The sequence below is a fragment of the Indicator indicator genome, chromosome Z (genome assembly GCF_027791375.1).
Source record: "Indicator indicator isolate 239-I01 chromosome Z, UM_Iind_1.1, whole genome shotgun sequence".
NCBI lineage: Eukaryota > Metazoa > Chordata > Aves > Piciformes > Indicatoridae > Indicator > Indicator indicator.
Window position 1 is genome coordinate 34,052,939 of NC_072053.1, and position 13,714 is coordinate 34,066,652.

At 35.1% G+C, this 13,714-nt stretch overlaps 1 protein-coding gene across 1 annotated transcript in view; it reads left to right on the forward strand.

Annotated features, from left to right (window-relative positions):
* The window catches only part of AP3B1 (adaptor related protein complex 3 subunit beta 1), a 141,095-nt gene that overhangs the window by 103,922 nt on the left and 23,459 nt on the right, over nt 1–13,714 (forward strand). Inside the window, exons 23-24 of the mRNA XM_054398147.1 lie at nt 5,442–5,673; nt 9,078–9,162. Coding sequence (XP_054254122.1) covers nt 5,442–5,673; nt 9,078–9,162 — 317 coding nt within the window. The remainder of the gene's footprint in view (nt 1–5,441; nt 5,674–9,077; nt 9,163–13,714) is intronic.

The window sequence follows — 13,714 nt, forward strand, 5'->3', positions numbered from 1 at the left end:
GGCGAAAAAAAAAAGGCAGAGAAAAGGATTCATTTTGGCAGCCTTACAGGGACAGACAACAATATAGTGAAAGTGGGGGTGTGTTTTGAAATTTTTCTCCATGTGATTTAAAAGTCAATGGGAACTGTTTTTTGTAGACAGAAGTAGTATATGTTCTATCAATGCTGAATTTCAGTAAGAATTTTTGAAACTCACTTTGTCTGACATTGTCTGAAACCAATACCGATTTAAAGATAGGAGCATTAATATGGTAATTTTCAATTAGCCTCATTGACATATTAATCATTTAGGGAAGTGTAGAGCCTAAAAATTGGTGACAATGCAAAAAAGAGGGGAGTTAGGATGTATTAGGAATTGAAGGACTTCCTAACTGACACGGCATTTGGAAGGTGTTTAGTTGATGTAGAACAATTAAATGTGCCTTTGGTGGAATGTTATTTTAAATATTTTCCAGAATTTGATATAATATATGTCTGTATGTCTAGATAAATTAACCCAAATGGAATCATAGTATGCTGTTGCTTTTCTGGACTGTAGAAAATACAGATATGCTTACTTAGTGGGGTTCCCCATCCCCTACTGGTGGGATACTGTCCTTAGTTTCGCAGTCCATATTAGCGTGACTTGAGTTATGTTCTAATGTTGTGATATGCAATAGCCTCTTGCAATAATGCAGAGCAGGATGTTGACATTTTTTCTGCAATCCTTTGTTTGCTTTTTATCTTTTTATGAATTATTAATTCTTTATTTCTTTAACAGCTGCATAAGGAAGACATTGCCTTGTGACTGTGAGCGATATGTAACTGGTAATGGAGCAAAAGATCATGAATATACTGTTTCATGCCAGTAGTTGTCTATCCTTTGTTTGCATGGTTTTTCATCTGCCTCCTAATACTATAAAATTATAGTTAAGTTTCTCTCATAGCTTCAGTTGAAAGATCATGTAAATGTCGCTGGGCTTACATGATAGCCCTTCTCCTCTTCGGTGTTGCGGAATTACTGGAGCATAGCCTCACAGTGAGTTTAAGAGAGGATATAGCTCTCACAGCTCAGTAGGTAACTCTTGGATTATGTCATGGATATTGCCAATAGGAGGGCAGTAGAAGGGCTACTTAGATTAAATGATTCAGTCCACTGCTTTAACAGAATGTAATTTAGAGTAATAGAACTATAATTATCATCATTCGTGGAAGCAAATATTTTTTTCCAGTAATATATGTTTTATCCAAACACATATGCATTTCTGAGTCAGGATCAGAAATGAATTTGCATTTATTTTTGCAACATTATTAAGGTGAGGAACAAATAGAAAAAAGGTAACAGATGTAATTTGTGCTCAGTAATAATCATAATAGTTTGTACAGGGAACACTGTCCAGTTCTGTTGACTGTAAGTAGGTTTAATAAACCTTGCAGTGCTTTTTATTTTAAATAATTATGGCAAATAGTTTTTGTATTAACTTAAGCTTAGTTATTAAGGACTTACCAAGCTGGCAAAAAGAAGCATGTTCATATAGAGAAGATTCAGTGGTTTGTGATTAGTCACCTCTGTTGTGATAAAGAAAGCCAAATTTACTGTCAGTGATCTTAACTTTTCTCTTTATGTGATCAATGAGTGGAGACTTTTAAGGCAAAATCCCAATGTTGTCTTTCCTGGTTTTACATAAGAAGTAGTTAAAAATATTTGCAGCTTCTTTTAGGGTGATGTATCATCTTTCAACATGTGCAGCTGGCATGGAAGCCAGTCTGACTCATACCAATACAGTGTTCCAGTCTAATATCCATGTGGAGTGTGTACAATGACTTTTAATTCATGGTGGCTTTCAGTCAAAATGAGATAGGATGGCAATTTATAACTTTTTTCCTTTCTGTCATTCTAAACAGCTGTATGAAAAAAAATGTTTTGCAAGTTTAATCTTAATAATCTTTACCCTAAAAAAGTAGACACGCTATGTCATAAAATAACTATTAGTGACTAGTTTGTATCCTATAAATCTAACTTGAGTTGATAATATGGTCCATTACCAGCTAACTGCACAGAGTATTTTTCATTTTACACTCTTCAGTTACTTTTTAGTGAAGTGTTAAAAAATATGAAGCTTTTCTCCTCTCTAAAATTGCACACTGTCTGTCTGTTATTAGGGAGATAACAGCTCTTATAAATGTTTCAGTAAGCGTTAAGTAGACAGTTATGTGCACTCTCATTCCACGCTTATTTGCTTACTGTAATAAACTGATAAAATATGTGTGGTTTGTCTCTGTGTATCTGCAGGCATCATGAGTCACATAGATTTCCTTTAGAAATAATGTTGTGTCTGCAGAATTGATTGGTTATTTTCATAAACCATCTAAAGGTACACAAATGACTTCTATTATTTAAACATATGCTGTGTAAGATTTGTAGGGGATTATCCCCTGTTTACCAGATACTTCTTATTCTTTTAGCTCTGTGGAGAATTATTTTGACCCCAGAGCAATTGCAGGTATCTGCCCTGTGTGTTTTGTTAAGTATTGCAATTGTATGCATTAAAAATCTTTTAATTAAAATAAAATTGTTCTTAAAATGGAAAAAAACCCTGCTAGCACATACAGGGGTTGTGAATTCTCATTTTCCAGAACTAAATTCCTTTGTTCAGCATATATATATGTTTTATTTATTTCTAGTGCTACCATGTTAAATGCAACTGAAAATTAATGTTCTACAGTAAAGAAAATGAGATTTAAAATAATCTCATTATTCTGGCTGTCCTTTGCATATCTGTTTCTCTGTAAGGTAGATAATTTAAATAAAAGTGAATGGGCTCACAAGTGAAATTATGATTGAAACATCACCAGTAACACTGAAAAGGGCATAGATTACAATCTTTAAAAATCACAGGAACATTTCTGTAAAATTTGAGTCAGTGTTACAATTTAAGTATAGTGATGGCTTTTTGCTGCATGTGTATACATATATATCTACATGTTGGACTTCTAGCTACTAACTTCCTATGTTTTCATTCTTATGAAGAAATAATATTAATAAAACCACCTGTATGTTACCAGAGAGGAGGTAAGGCTAAGCTTAAACTTAAAAATAGATCTCAAGTTAGATCAAAAAGCTTATAATTTATTCATTGTTTCAGCAATGGTTTGTGTAACAGGTGCAAGCGTAACTCTGCTGATAACCTTTTACTGTCATTGCCTCCTTGTGTACCGATAAGACATTTAGTATTTGAAGTACCTCCTTATTTTATAAATGTAATTTAAAGGTAAGCTACATAAAAGTAACCCTAATCTTACCACATACTTATTTATGTAAAATAGCATTGGAGTAAAAAGATAACCTGCTCATTATGAGTTTTGTAAAATCTTACCAAATTTTGTCCTTGGGCAAAAGTATTAGATATTTTCCTGCTTGTCACAGATCAGTAACTAGATTGAAAAAAAAAATTGGACTTCATTTAAATATATGGTGCTTGTAATCTTCAAGTAGCAGTGCTAGTATTATTTGAATATATACTTAAGTATTTGGTTATGCCTTCTGTTACAAACAACTGTATCTTCTTCTGATTATACAGGAGAATTAAAAAAGTTGTCCCTGAGAATATTACATTATCATTTTAGGGGGAAGAAAATGTCTGAACTTCACCAATTTACTTTAAAAATATCACATAAATTGAACAAAGTTAAGATTGTGGAGTTTCCTCAGTTCAGACATTCTGAAACTGCTTTTAGTCTTTACACCCACAGCTACTGGTAGATCATTAATTTGTTTCTAAAAAAAAACCCCTGATAACAGAGGTCTTGTGTATTAGAGAAAGAAACAGCAGGCCAAAACTTGAAAGTAAAATCTGATGTGGAAGTGTTTGCAGAGGTGTTTGCTCAATCTCATCCTGTACGCGTTGTTTTAATTACAGTCACATAGTGGTGACTGTTGAGGCGATGAGAGAAGCCTTTCTGTCTTTTTCCTTCATTATTTGTCTTTCTTTCAGTATGGTATGTCTGAAAATGCACGTTCCAAAGCTACCTTTCCTGACTACACACTCAGTTCCTCGTGTAGTTTTCTTCAGCTTTCATTAATGCTGTACTCACGTTTCAAAACATTTATTAGTTCATCTTTACAGAGATTCCTTGAAGTGATGGGTATTACTAGTCTGGCTTTACCCTTCAGGAACTGGTGCTCAGAGATGAAGTTCAAGTTTGTAACATGCTCACTAACTTCTGAAGTTTATCCACAACATTCTTTACAGCTTTATATTTTCCAGATACTCTTCCCATTTCTGTAATACCTTGTAAGTTTAAATCCCAGCTCTTACCAGCTTCTCCTATTACTAGAAGTGTTCACTAAGCCTTCAGATCAGCTCTTCAATGTTAAATGTGATAGTCAGGAAAATGTAGCAACCTGTAAGAGTTTTGTAGGGAAGGCATAAAAGCCTTTTCTCCTGCCTTATCTGCTTGAGGTCTTGAACATCATGCTATTTACGGTTGTTTGTTTCACTTAGTTAAGCATTCAGGGCTATGTGTAGAGCAAAAGAAGATGAACGGTCATCAGTGGAAAGAGATGTGTCTGACAGATGTACTATAAAGTTCAGCAGCTCATAGTGCATTGACAAGACAAAGGGGATTTTTGTACTTGAGCATCTGGGTTTTTCAGTCTCCAGGGTGTTTTGATTGTGTTACTTTTATGTAATTTCCTAGCCTTTCCTTAAAAGTTGTTTAAATAATTCAGATTAATTTACCTGCAGTTTTCTGTTTATTCCTTACTTTAACACTTTTGAGCTCATAGTTACTGATTATCAGCAGTATCTTCTGGTGGTTTGCAACTTAATGTCTTTTATTCGTGCTACTTCTTCAGCATAGAATAGTACCGAGCATCCTTGGAATTTCTCTTGTTCCTTGTGGAACAATGTCTTTCTACTATACATAACTGTGGTTTTCTTTGACTGGTGGAGTTGTTAGCCAACATATTTATTGTGGTTTTAACAAAACAAGGAGAAGATAATTTCTTACCATACCTTCACAGTATGCAGTGGACTTAGGGTCACTCTTGAGTTCTGATTTATGGAATGGAAAGAGGCTTCTTGTTGGAAACAACATTGTTTTAACTTGTTTTACTTTAAATTGTTAAAACTTTAAATTGTTTTAAAAAGCCTCTAAGAATTTATTGGATAACTGTAGAGTCAAGATACTGAAAACACATTTATAAAGGAAACTGAGGCAAGTGCAATGAAGTTAAAGCTGCTAATTTTCAGCACCATAAACGTGGGGTTTGGGGTTTTTTTTAATCTCTGTTATCTGATACGTATTAATTCCATTTGTTTATGGATTTGCATGTTTCTATTGCACTAAAATTTCAACTAGAAAGCAGGTGCTCTGGCTGAGTGAAAAGTGCAATATTCAACTGTCATTTTATGTGTTCTTTGCTTAAAACATTCACCAACTTTGTTCTGTACTTAACAGGTCACTAGCCTAGTCTCTGTGCCAACAAAAACACATGAACTACTTCATCGAATGAGTGGAAAAGGGTTAGCAGCTCATTATCACTTCTCAAGACAAGCAGGCATTTTTGGTGATCGTATGGTATCTGTGCAAGTGACAGTAAAAAATACAACTGATCAGAAGATAGAGAATATTCACATTGAGGAGAAGAAATTGCCTCCAGGCATGAGGATGCATGAGTTTACTCCAATAGGTAATCCTATCCTATTTTTCAAAATACAGAATCTTAATCTTTTGCAGAATTTCAGATATGTTTTGCCTAGTCATAAGTGTACTCGTATGTGTGTATACACACATCTGTCTCTGTATGTATACAGGCACATACACTTACGCAACTATCTCTTCTTAGATAATCTAACGTTAACAAAAATGTAATTCCACTTTCCCCGACCTGTGTTAGACTTAAAAAATAACTCCTTAATTAGAACTTCCATGCCTGAAAGCTTATCTGCTTATTAAAATATCAATTGTATAAATTCCAGTTGATACAATGAAATTTTTCTGTCTCCCCACAAACTTTGATTTTTCTACAGCCTGAAGCTACTATTAAGAATGGTATTTTGATTCATAAACTCATAATTGTTTTCTTTATAAGCTTTAAAGAATATTTGTAGATGTATTATTTATTTTGGTGGCCCAGAGCATTCTTGCTCTTTTCATTGAGACTTTTTGGCAGTGCAGTGAAAGTATGTATTTTAATCTAGTTTGCTTCTACCATACTTTCACAAAATGTGGCTTCTTAGACTAGGTAGAAAGTGGTGCTGTAGTCAGCACTAACCTACATGGTTTTGCTTTCAGTCTCCTGGGGTTTTTTGCCAAGTTTCTATTACTGGAGAAGGGTGGAAAACCTGAGAAAACAGAGCATAGCAACTTTTATTCAAGGATAGTACCTGTGCACACAACCTGCTTTCTTTTTGCAGCAGTTCTTTGTTTTAGAATGGTATGATGCAGGCAGAAGGAACAAAAGTGTCTCTATTTCATAATATAAATGGAAAGGGCCCACATGCTCTTTTTTTTGACAGAAGCTCCTGTCTTTTAAACACATTTCTTCTCCTTTAATGAGGTATGTTATGTAAAACCATAACATGTTACAAGAATACAGAAACAAGTTCTAAAAGCAAAAAAAAAAAAAAAAAAAGGAAGTAAAGAGTGTGCTTGGTTTTGAGTAGTTAAAAAGATACTTGGTATTAAATTGCCATGTGCTATTGAATTATTTGAATTTTTAAGGTTGAAAAGGCTATTCAGATTTACACCAAATAGCTACAAAAGCAATTCTACAACGCTACAGTTTTCTGAAATTTTAACTCTGAAGTAATGTTTGCTGTTTGGTAATGATACATACTTGATGAAGACAGTTGATTTTAGAAAAGATAACTACTTGGTGCTTATTTCTCAAGTTAAGAAACACAAAGTTCTGATTTCAAGTTAATTTAACCAGGCTGATTTTTATATTCCTCCCTTTAAGCATTTAAAGAAATTCAGTCACAAAGGCTTATGAGTAGAAAACTAGTAATAGTATAAATCAAGTCAAGAGATACTGTACTCACGGTCAGAGAAATGTCATGAGAAAACATGAAAATTAATCTGGTATTAATAAGTTAACCTGTTTCAGGTTTCTCGAGTTCCACAGGAAAGTCATACCCTTTTAAGTATTTGAAGTATTTATTTTCCCAAGACATTACTATGTTATCTATCCTGTGAAGCTGTTGGTTTCTTCTGCAGAAAATAAACAATACATCATCTGTAGTTCCTTCCAAAAATGCTGCTTTTCTTGCTTGAATGCAAATTGTCTATATTTCTTGTCACTTTATCTAGAACTCAGTTCATATGCCCTTTTCTTCTTACTGCCTTTCTGTTTCTGTCATTTGGAAAATACATCCTATAGTTTGTTCTGCAGAACCAACATAAGGGTCAGTGCAAACAAGTAAATGTTACTAGAGTGTAAGTCTAGTTCTAGTCTCCATCACTGCAATTATTGTTGGCAATTATTCTGATTTTGCCAGTAGGAGTGGACCAAATTATTTCACTGGATTCCCTGTGTGCAGGGACTTTCCTATCTAGGTGCTTTTGAGATCCCATTTGAAAGCCTTAAGCTCAAAGACTTTAGTAAAGTTTAGTCTGAATTTGAGCTGAAGACTGTAACCTTTCAGTGCTTTACACAGACTTCTTGAAATGTTTTGATTTCTGTTCAAATCTCAGAAATTAGTTTAGTCTTTGCCTAACTGAATCACCTCTGTGTTTTCCTCAGTTTTCAGAACTTACTCTTACGTGATGGTTTAAGGCTATGCCTTTAATTTCTTTTCACAGAGTTCGAGCAGAAAAGTAAAAGAATGTAAATAAATCACAATTGGGTGTAAGAAAGCAAAATAATGATTATTCTAAACACTTCCATGGAAGAGATAGAAATGCCTAAGAGTCGGTACTCAAAACAAAGTCTCTCTGTTAGTCTGTCTGGTGTTTCTCTGCTGAGCAGTCTGCGTTTCTCTTCTGTGCTTAGCTTCGAAGATAACATACTTGCATACTGACCTTGAAAAGCTAAGTTTAACAACCTCTCTGCTTCTTGTCTTTCTTCCTTCTGCCAGGGGCATCTGGGGAAGGCAAGGAAGGGTGAGGCGGGGGAGGGCAGCTTTCCTGGCTTTGGCCGGGAGGGTTTTGTGCTGTTTCTGTTAATTGTACATATTTGTAAATATTGTAAATACTGTATATTTGTACATACTCATTGCATTCCGTTGTAGACTGTAGTTTTTCTTGTAAAATACAGCTTCATTTGCTTCTGAACTGAGCTAGTCTGGAGTTGTTATTGTGGGAGAGGGATTTTGGCCCACCACACTACAACAATTAATTTTGGTGCCTTTCAGTGTGGGGCAATTGCTTGATTGATTAATTCCTGCTCAGATTAGGAAGCAAAATGAAGCCGCTGTGGATTCTGTGGCATTTGTATTGGTTCCTTTGTCATAGAGCATCTCTCAACTCTTCCATTCCTGAAAACCATCAGATACATCAATGAACTGAAAACGAGACATTTTTGCTGACAGACAAATCATTTTTGTTTGAATTCCTCTCTTTTAGCTGTACTTGTAAGTTGTCTGTCTTATAATCTTTTGAAGTTGAATTCTGCTCCAGTGCTTGTTTTTTAAGACCTCTACTTATACAAAGAAAGATATTTTCTTCCTACCAAACAAAGCCTTTTTTTCCCTTACTAAGAGTAGTGATGTAAATTTTATTAATCTCTGTTGTGTGTTTTTATTTATTAAATCTGCATACTTGCGTAGAAAGGAAATTTCAGTGCTGAATCTGTATGCAAATAAAAGGATGTAAACAACTTTTTTCCTGTAAATAATTTACCTAGTCTTTTCTAATACAAATTTTGTTGATCGTAAGAATATAAGATTGAAATAGCAACGTGTGTTGACTGTGGGAGGGGGAATCCAAGAAGCCTACACATCAAAGTGTGACATTTGGGCGATACCTGCTTGAAATAAAACTACAAGTATTGCCTTTTCTTTAATGGAACTTTTTTCTAATTGTGTGAAGTGTATCTGGGGCCTTCTGTTATTTTGCATGTGTACTTTACCTGTTCAAAATGTTTTCATGCAGAGTGCCTGGAGCCTGCAGGATCCATTACTGTTTCAATGGGTATTGACTTCTGTGATTCTACTCAGATGGCCAGTTTCCAGTTATGGTGAGTTCTTGGGGAGTGAGCATGGGTAGATTTTTGCCCTTGACAAAAGCAGTGTATATCATCAGCAACAGACTTGCTGTTCATTAAATATGTTTAAAATTAAACAACAGTTCACAACATGACTCATACCCAAGATGTTTTTAGAGAAATAAGGCATAATTAATGTTCAGTTTTACTTTCATAAGGACCATCAGGATTTTTCAGTCTTCAAAATTTTGTTAGCACTTGCTTCTAAAAGGACAGATATGATAGGGAGCTCAAATTTAGGTTTGAAATCACACGTGTAAGTTCAAAAACTCTTTGACAGATTGTGTTTGGGAGGTCATGTTTTTTTCCTTGGGGTAAACGATACACGCAGAAGCAAGAACTCTTTCAATTTAGAATTACTACTCTGTTACTAAGCTTCATTTTTATGCTTCCCCACCCCTCCCCCCTTGAGATTCTTCTAAATAACACCATGTCAGGTCTAACTAGTCTGCTGGACTGTAAGAAGTCGCTAGTCTAAAAAGTACATAATATAGGGAATTTTACTGCCTCACTACCTTATTGTGGCTGTTTGTGATCTATCTAAAATGACTGCATGAAACCAACCCCAAAATTTGATGACCAAAGAAGCTTATTCCTCATGCTATAGATTGATTTAAATGATTAGTGAGAGAATAAAAACAAGTAACAGGCTGGCCAACTACATTTTTGTCTTACATAATAAATGTATGCTTTTTTGTGCTCATCAATGGCGCATTGTCCAAATACTATGAATGAACAGAGCGGGAAAAGCTAAACACCTTAGAGAACTATGCAGGCTTGTATAGCCTCTGAAAGGCACTAAATAGATCTCCAGAACTTCCCCCTGCCCCCCAGCATATTTTGAAATGATGTTTATTTTTATAAAGATTGTTGCAAGAAGCTTTACGTCCTATATTCTACACCAAAATAAAAGGATATTGGATGGACTTTCATATTGCCGCATTCCAGTTCAGGGAGAGCCCTTTGAGAAAGTTCTGTACCCTTCCTTTGAATCTTGTAGAAATTCTAGTGTGCAACTACTAAAAATGTCTTGCACTATTAACAGGTTATTAAAGATATCCGGAGAATCTTAACAATAGAGATGTCATAGCTGATCAGTATGCTGTTTGCTGGTATTTGGAAACAGCTTTGGATTGTTGCCTGATGCGGCCTGTTTGGGAAGGGAGGTTCCCATCTAGGCAATGCAGTTTCATATTTGCTTCAAAATTATAGGCGCCTCTTCCTTAAATATATGTGGGAGGTGTGGGAGTGTTAAATAGAATATGCTCAGTTTATCAAGCAGGAAGCAGGAGCATGATTTTTTTTAAAATAGAGTAGATATTTTTCTTTCAAGTACATATTTTTCAGTGTACTAATGATTTGATTACAAACTTACGCAATTTATTGCTAAGAGTCTTAGCAGTGATGAGGATAAGCAATGTAGCATAACACATTGATTTTATGCAGATCATCACCTTTATGTTTTGGGAGGTCTGCTGTATTAGTGATATATAAAAACTGATTACTTTCTCCAACATTGCCTAGTAATTGTTTATTATTTTCCTATTAGACAAACAAGACAGATCAATATTCCTGAACACCAACCAGACTATGAGTAACATCACTGTAAATAGATTTGCCTCAGACCTCAGTGGTGTATTCATTTTAATGATTTGGACAATGTGAGTCCAATGACAAAGCTCAAGCTAAGTTTAAAATTAAATTAAGGATAGGAATTGCTTACTTTGTTCCTTTGCTAATTGATAGGGCCTTGTCTCTTTGGCACTACTTCTTAGAAAATAGTATAAAAAGCAGATAAAATGTTCTTAGCATGAAATTTGCTATTTTATTGTTAAAGCCCACATTGTTGAAAATCCTGCTAGTATTCAGCATCACTGAAGAAATTGTGCAGTGTGATGTTTTTGGGGACAATGTCTGAGAACTCAGCTGCAGCCATTTTTACATGTCACACTTCTTAAAAAGAGTTTATTCTAAAGGAAGAACAACTTGTAGAAGTTTGTCAAAATATGGCTGAAAGACTGTGCACACAAAGGTGTCAATATTCATGTACTTTGTGCTAACATATATCTTTATAAAAGATATTGTCAGTTATTTTGCATTTTTGTTAGGAGCATGTTCAGCAGTAAAGTGTTCCTGATCATAATAATTTTCTTTACGTTGTTCTAACAGGAGCACTTTGTCTTGCATCAAATGTAATTGATCCTGAAGCAGTGTAATCACAATTACTCACTTTCTTAATTGGCCTGCCCAAAATCAGAAAATGGAAACCGATCGGCAGTGTTTAAATCAATAGCTTTGTAGTAAAGCTTGTGGGGGTAGGGAGATAGTGGTAATGGGCAGATCAATTGGTCTTAGATGCCAATCACAGACTGTGTGTTTTGCATAACAAATACTACCTTTCTGCTTGGGGGTGTGCTGTTGTATTGGTAGTTCAATAAACGCAAACTGTATGTGGAAAAAAGCTAACATGAGAAATAAAATATTTAGATCTATTTCTGAATTTCTTGTACAAGTCAAGGACAATGAAGGAGAGCTGCATTACAGAGAGAGCTTTGAAAGACCTCCCTCATAAATACTGGTTTTATTAAGTAAAGCTCACTAGGATAACACATCTAATTAAAAAGACATGAAGTGCCTTAACTTAAAAACTGTCCTTAATGTGTTTATTTAGAAAGTGTATCAGGATGCTCACACTATGTACTTGTAAGTAAAACATCTCTTAATTGCTATTTTTCTTGTTCCATCTTCTTGCAGAGGCACACTACTTCAGCCACACTGTCATTCTACACAATAATGCCTCTCAATTAGAAAGTTAAAGGAAATGGGGGAAATTGGTCTTTTAAAAAAATTTTGTGTTACTGTCTCTTTTTGGGTTACTTTATTAAGATGCTGCAAGCAGGATATATACAAATAAGTAGTATAAAGCAATTTGTTATTAGCAATTCGTTGTGGAAGGTAGGCTCACAGCTTATTAAATTCTAATTAAGCGTTAGCATATTCACCATCCCAGTAAGAGAGCTCAGTCTTTGGTAGGTAGGTAGGCATCTGTGAACAGAGGAAAGATCCTCAATGTTACAGACTTGACTGTGGTACTCCACTAACTGTGGAATATTTTTTTCCTTTGTCAGATGTTACGTGTTTCCAAATTGATGTGTTTTCTCTTGAATTGTTGACCTCTTAGTAATCACCGTCTTAACAATCCTGCCACTCTTTCTTATGTTCATTATGATGCATGTCTCTAGTCTTCAGATTTTCTCACTGCTAAACAGGTTCCTTAGATGTTTGAATAATGAGCTTTGCTATGTTAGAATTTGGCTTTGGATTCTCAGAATGGACACATTTGATTCCCTGAAGAAGAAAGGCAAAGGCTTACAGTGTATACATGCCCTTACCCTATTTTGTGTACATGTGTTTAGCATTTTGGATTTCTGCCTGTGTTTGTAAAACCCTGTAGGCAAATCTCCAGCTCCTTGCGAGTCTGGTGAGTGACTAAAGGTGAGGGGGAGTTATCCTCTTTACAACACTGGGAACTGGAGAAGGAAGCTTGTCTTTAACTCTTCTATATTCTTTTCATCCCTTTTCCAAATTCTGTTAGTTGTTCCTGAAGCCATGAAAGAACCACAGCTTTGAAGGTAAAATTAATTTACAGAGAGCTTGTTTCCTTCTCCTCATACATTTCAAAAGAGTGCAGCATATTGTTTAGCTCTTTTTTTTAACAGTTTGGCATAGGGCATGTGTCCATGCCATGCATCTTTTCCCCTAGTTTTATCAAGGTTGAAGTGCAAAGAGTACAATCCAAGCTCCCAAAGAGAAATTAGAAATTGAATGAAAGCAGCAACTTCTATGCCTTCCATTCATGCTCAGAGTAATGAGATCATAGGAAAACAGTGTGAAGTGTGGCAGTTTTTACACATGGGTTTGTTACCATATATTGACATTTCCTTTGTCCTAGTTTTATTAGAAATAGCTAGGATGCTGCATATACTCTTCTGCTGTTGTTACACTGATAGAAAAGACAGCTGCTTGTTCCCCTCATCTACCTTGGACCATATAAAGATATAAAGCATTTTGCTGATTACTCCAGAAGAGGTTGGTGTAGCAGGAAGAATCTAGCATTTTCTTAAATGAAGTAAATGCCATGAATGAGACTTGAAAACGTTATTTAACCTGCTGTCTGCTTGTTCTACCTTATCATAAAACCTTTTGCTCTTAAATTTTGTTTCTCTTCCCTAAGGAAGAGATCTTTTTATAGCAGGAGATTCCCTTACCTGAATCTTTGTTGATGTAGTAGTCTTTCCATGGAGAAGTTCTATGTGCAAAGAAGAGTAAATGAAGAGGATCAGTTGGGTAGCAGTATTTGTAGTGAGTGCATTCATGAGTGGATGCTTGCACAAAGCATCTGATTAAAATTATGTAGTAGAATATGTTATGGAGTATATTAAAAGCTAACATTAGAGATGCAAGACTGTCTTCACATCACTGTCACTTCCATTTTCACTTGTTTCTTGGTGTTTCCTTTCCCAGT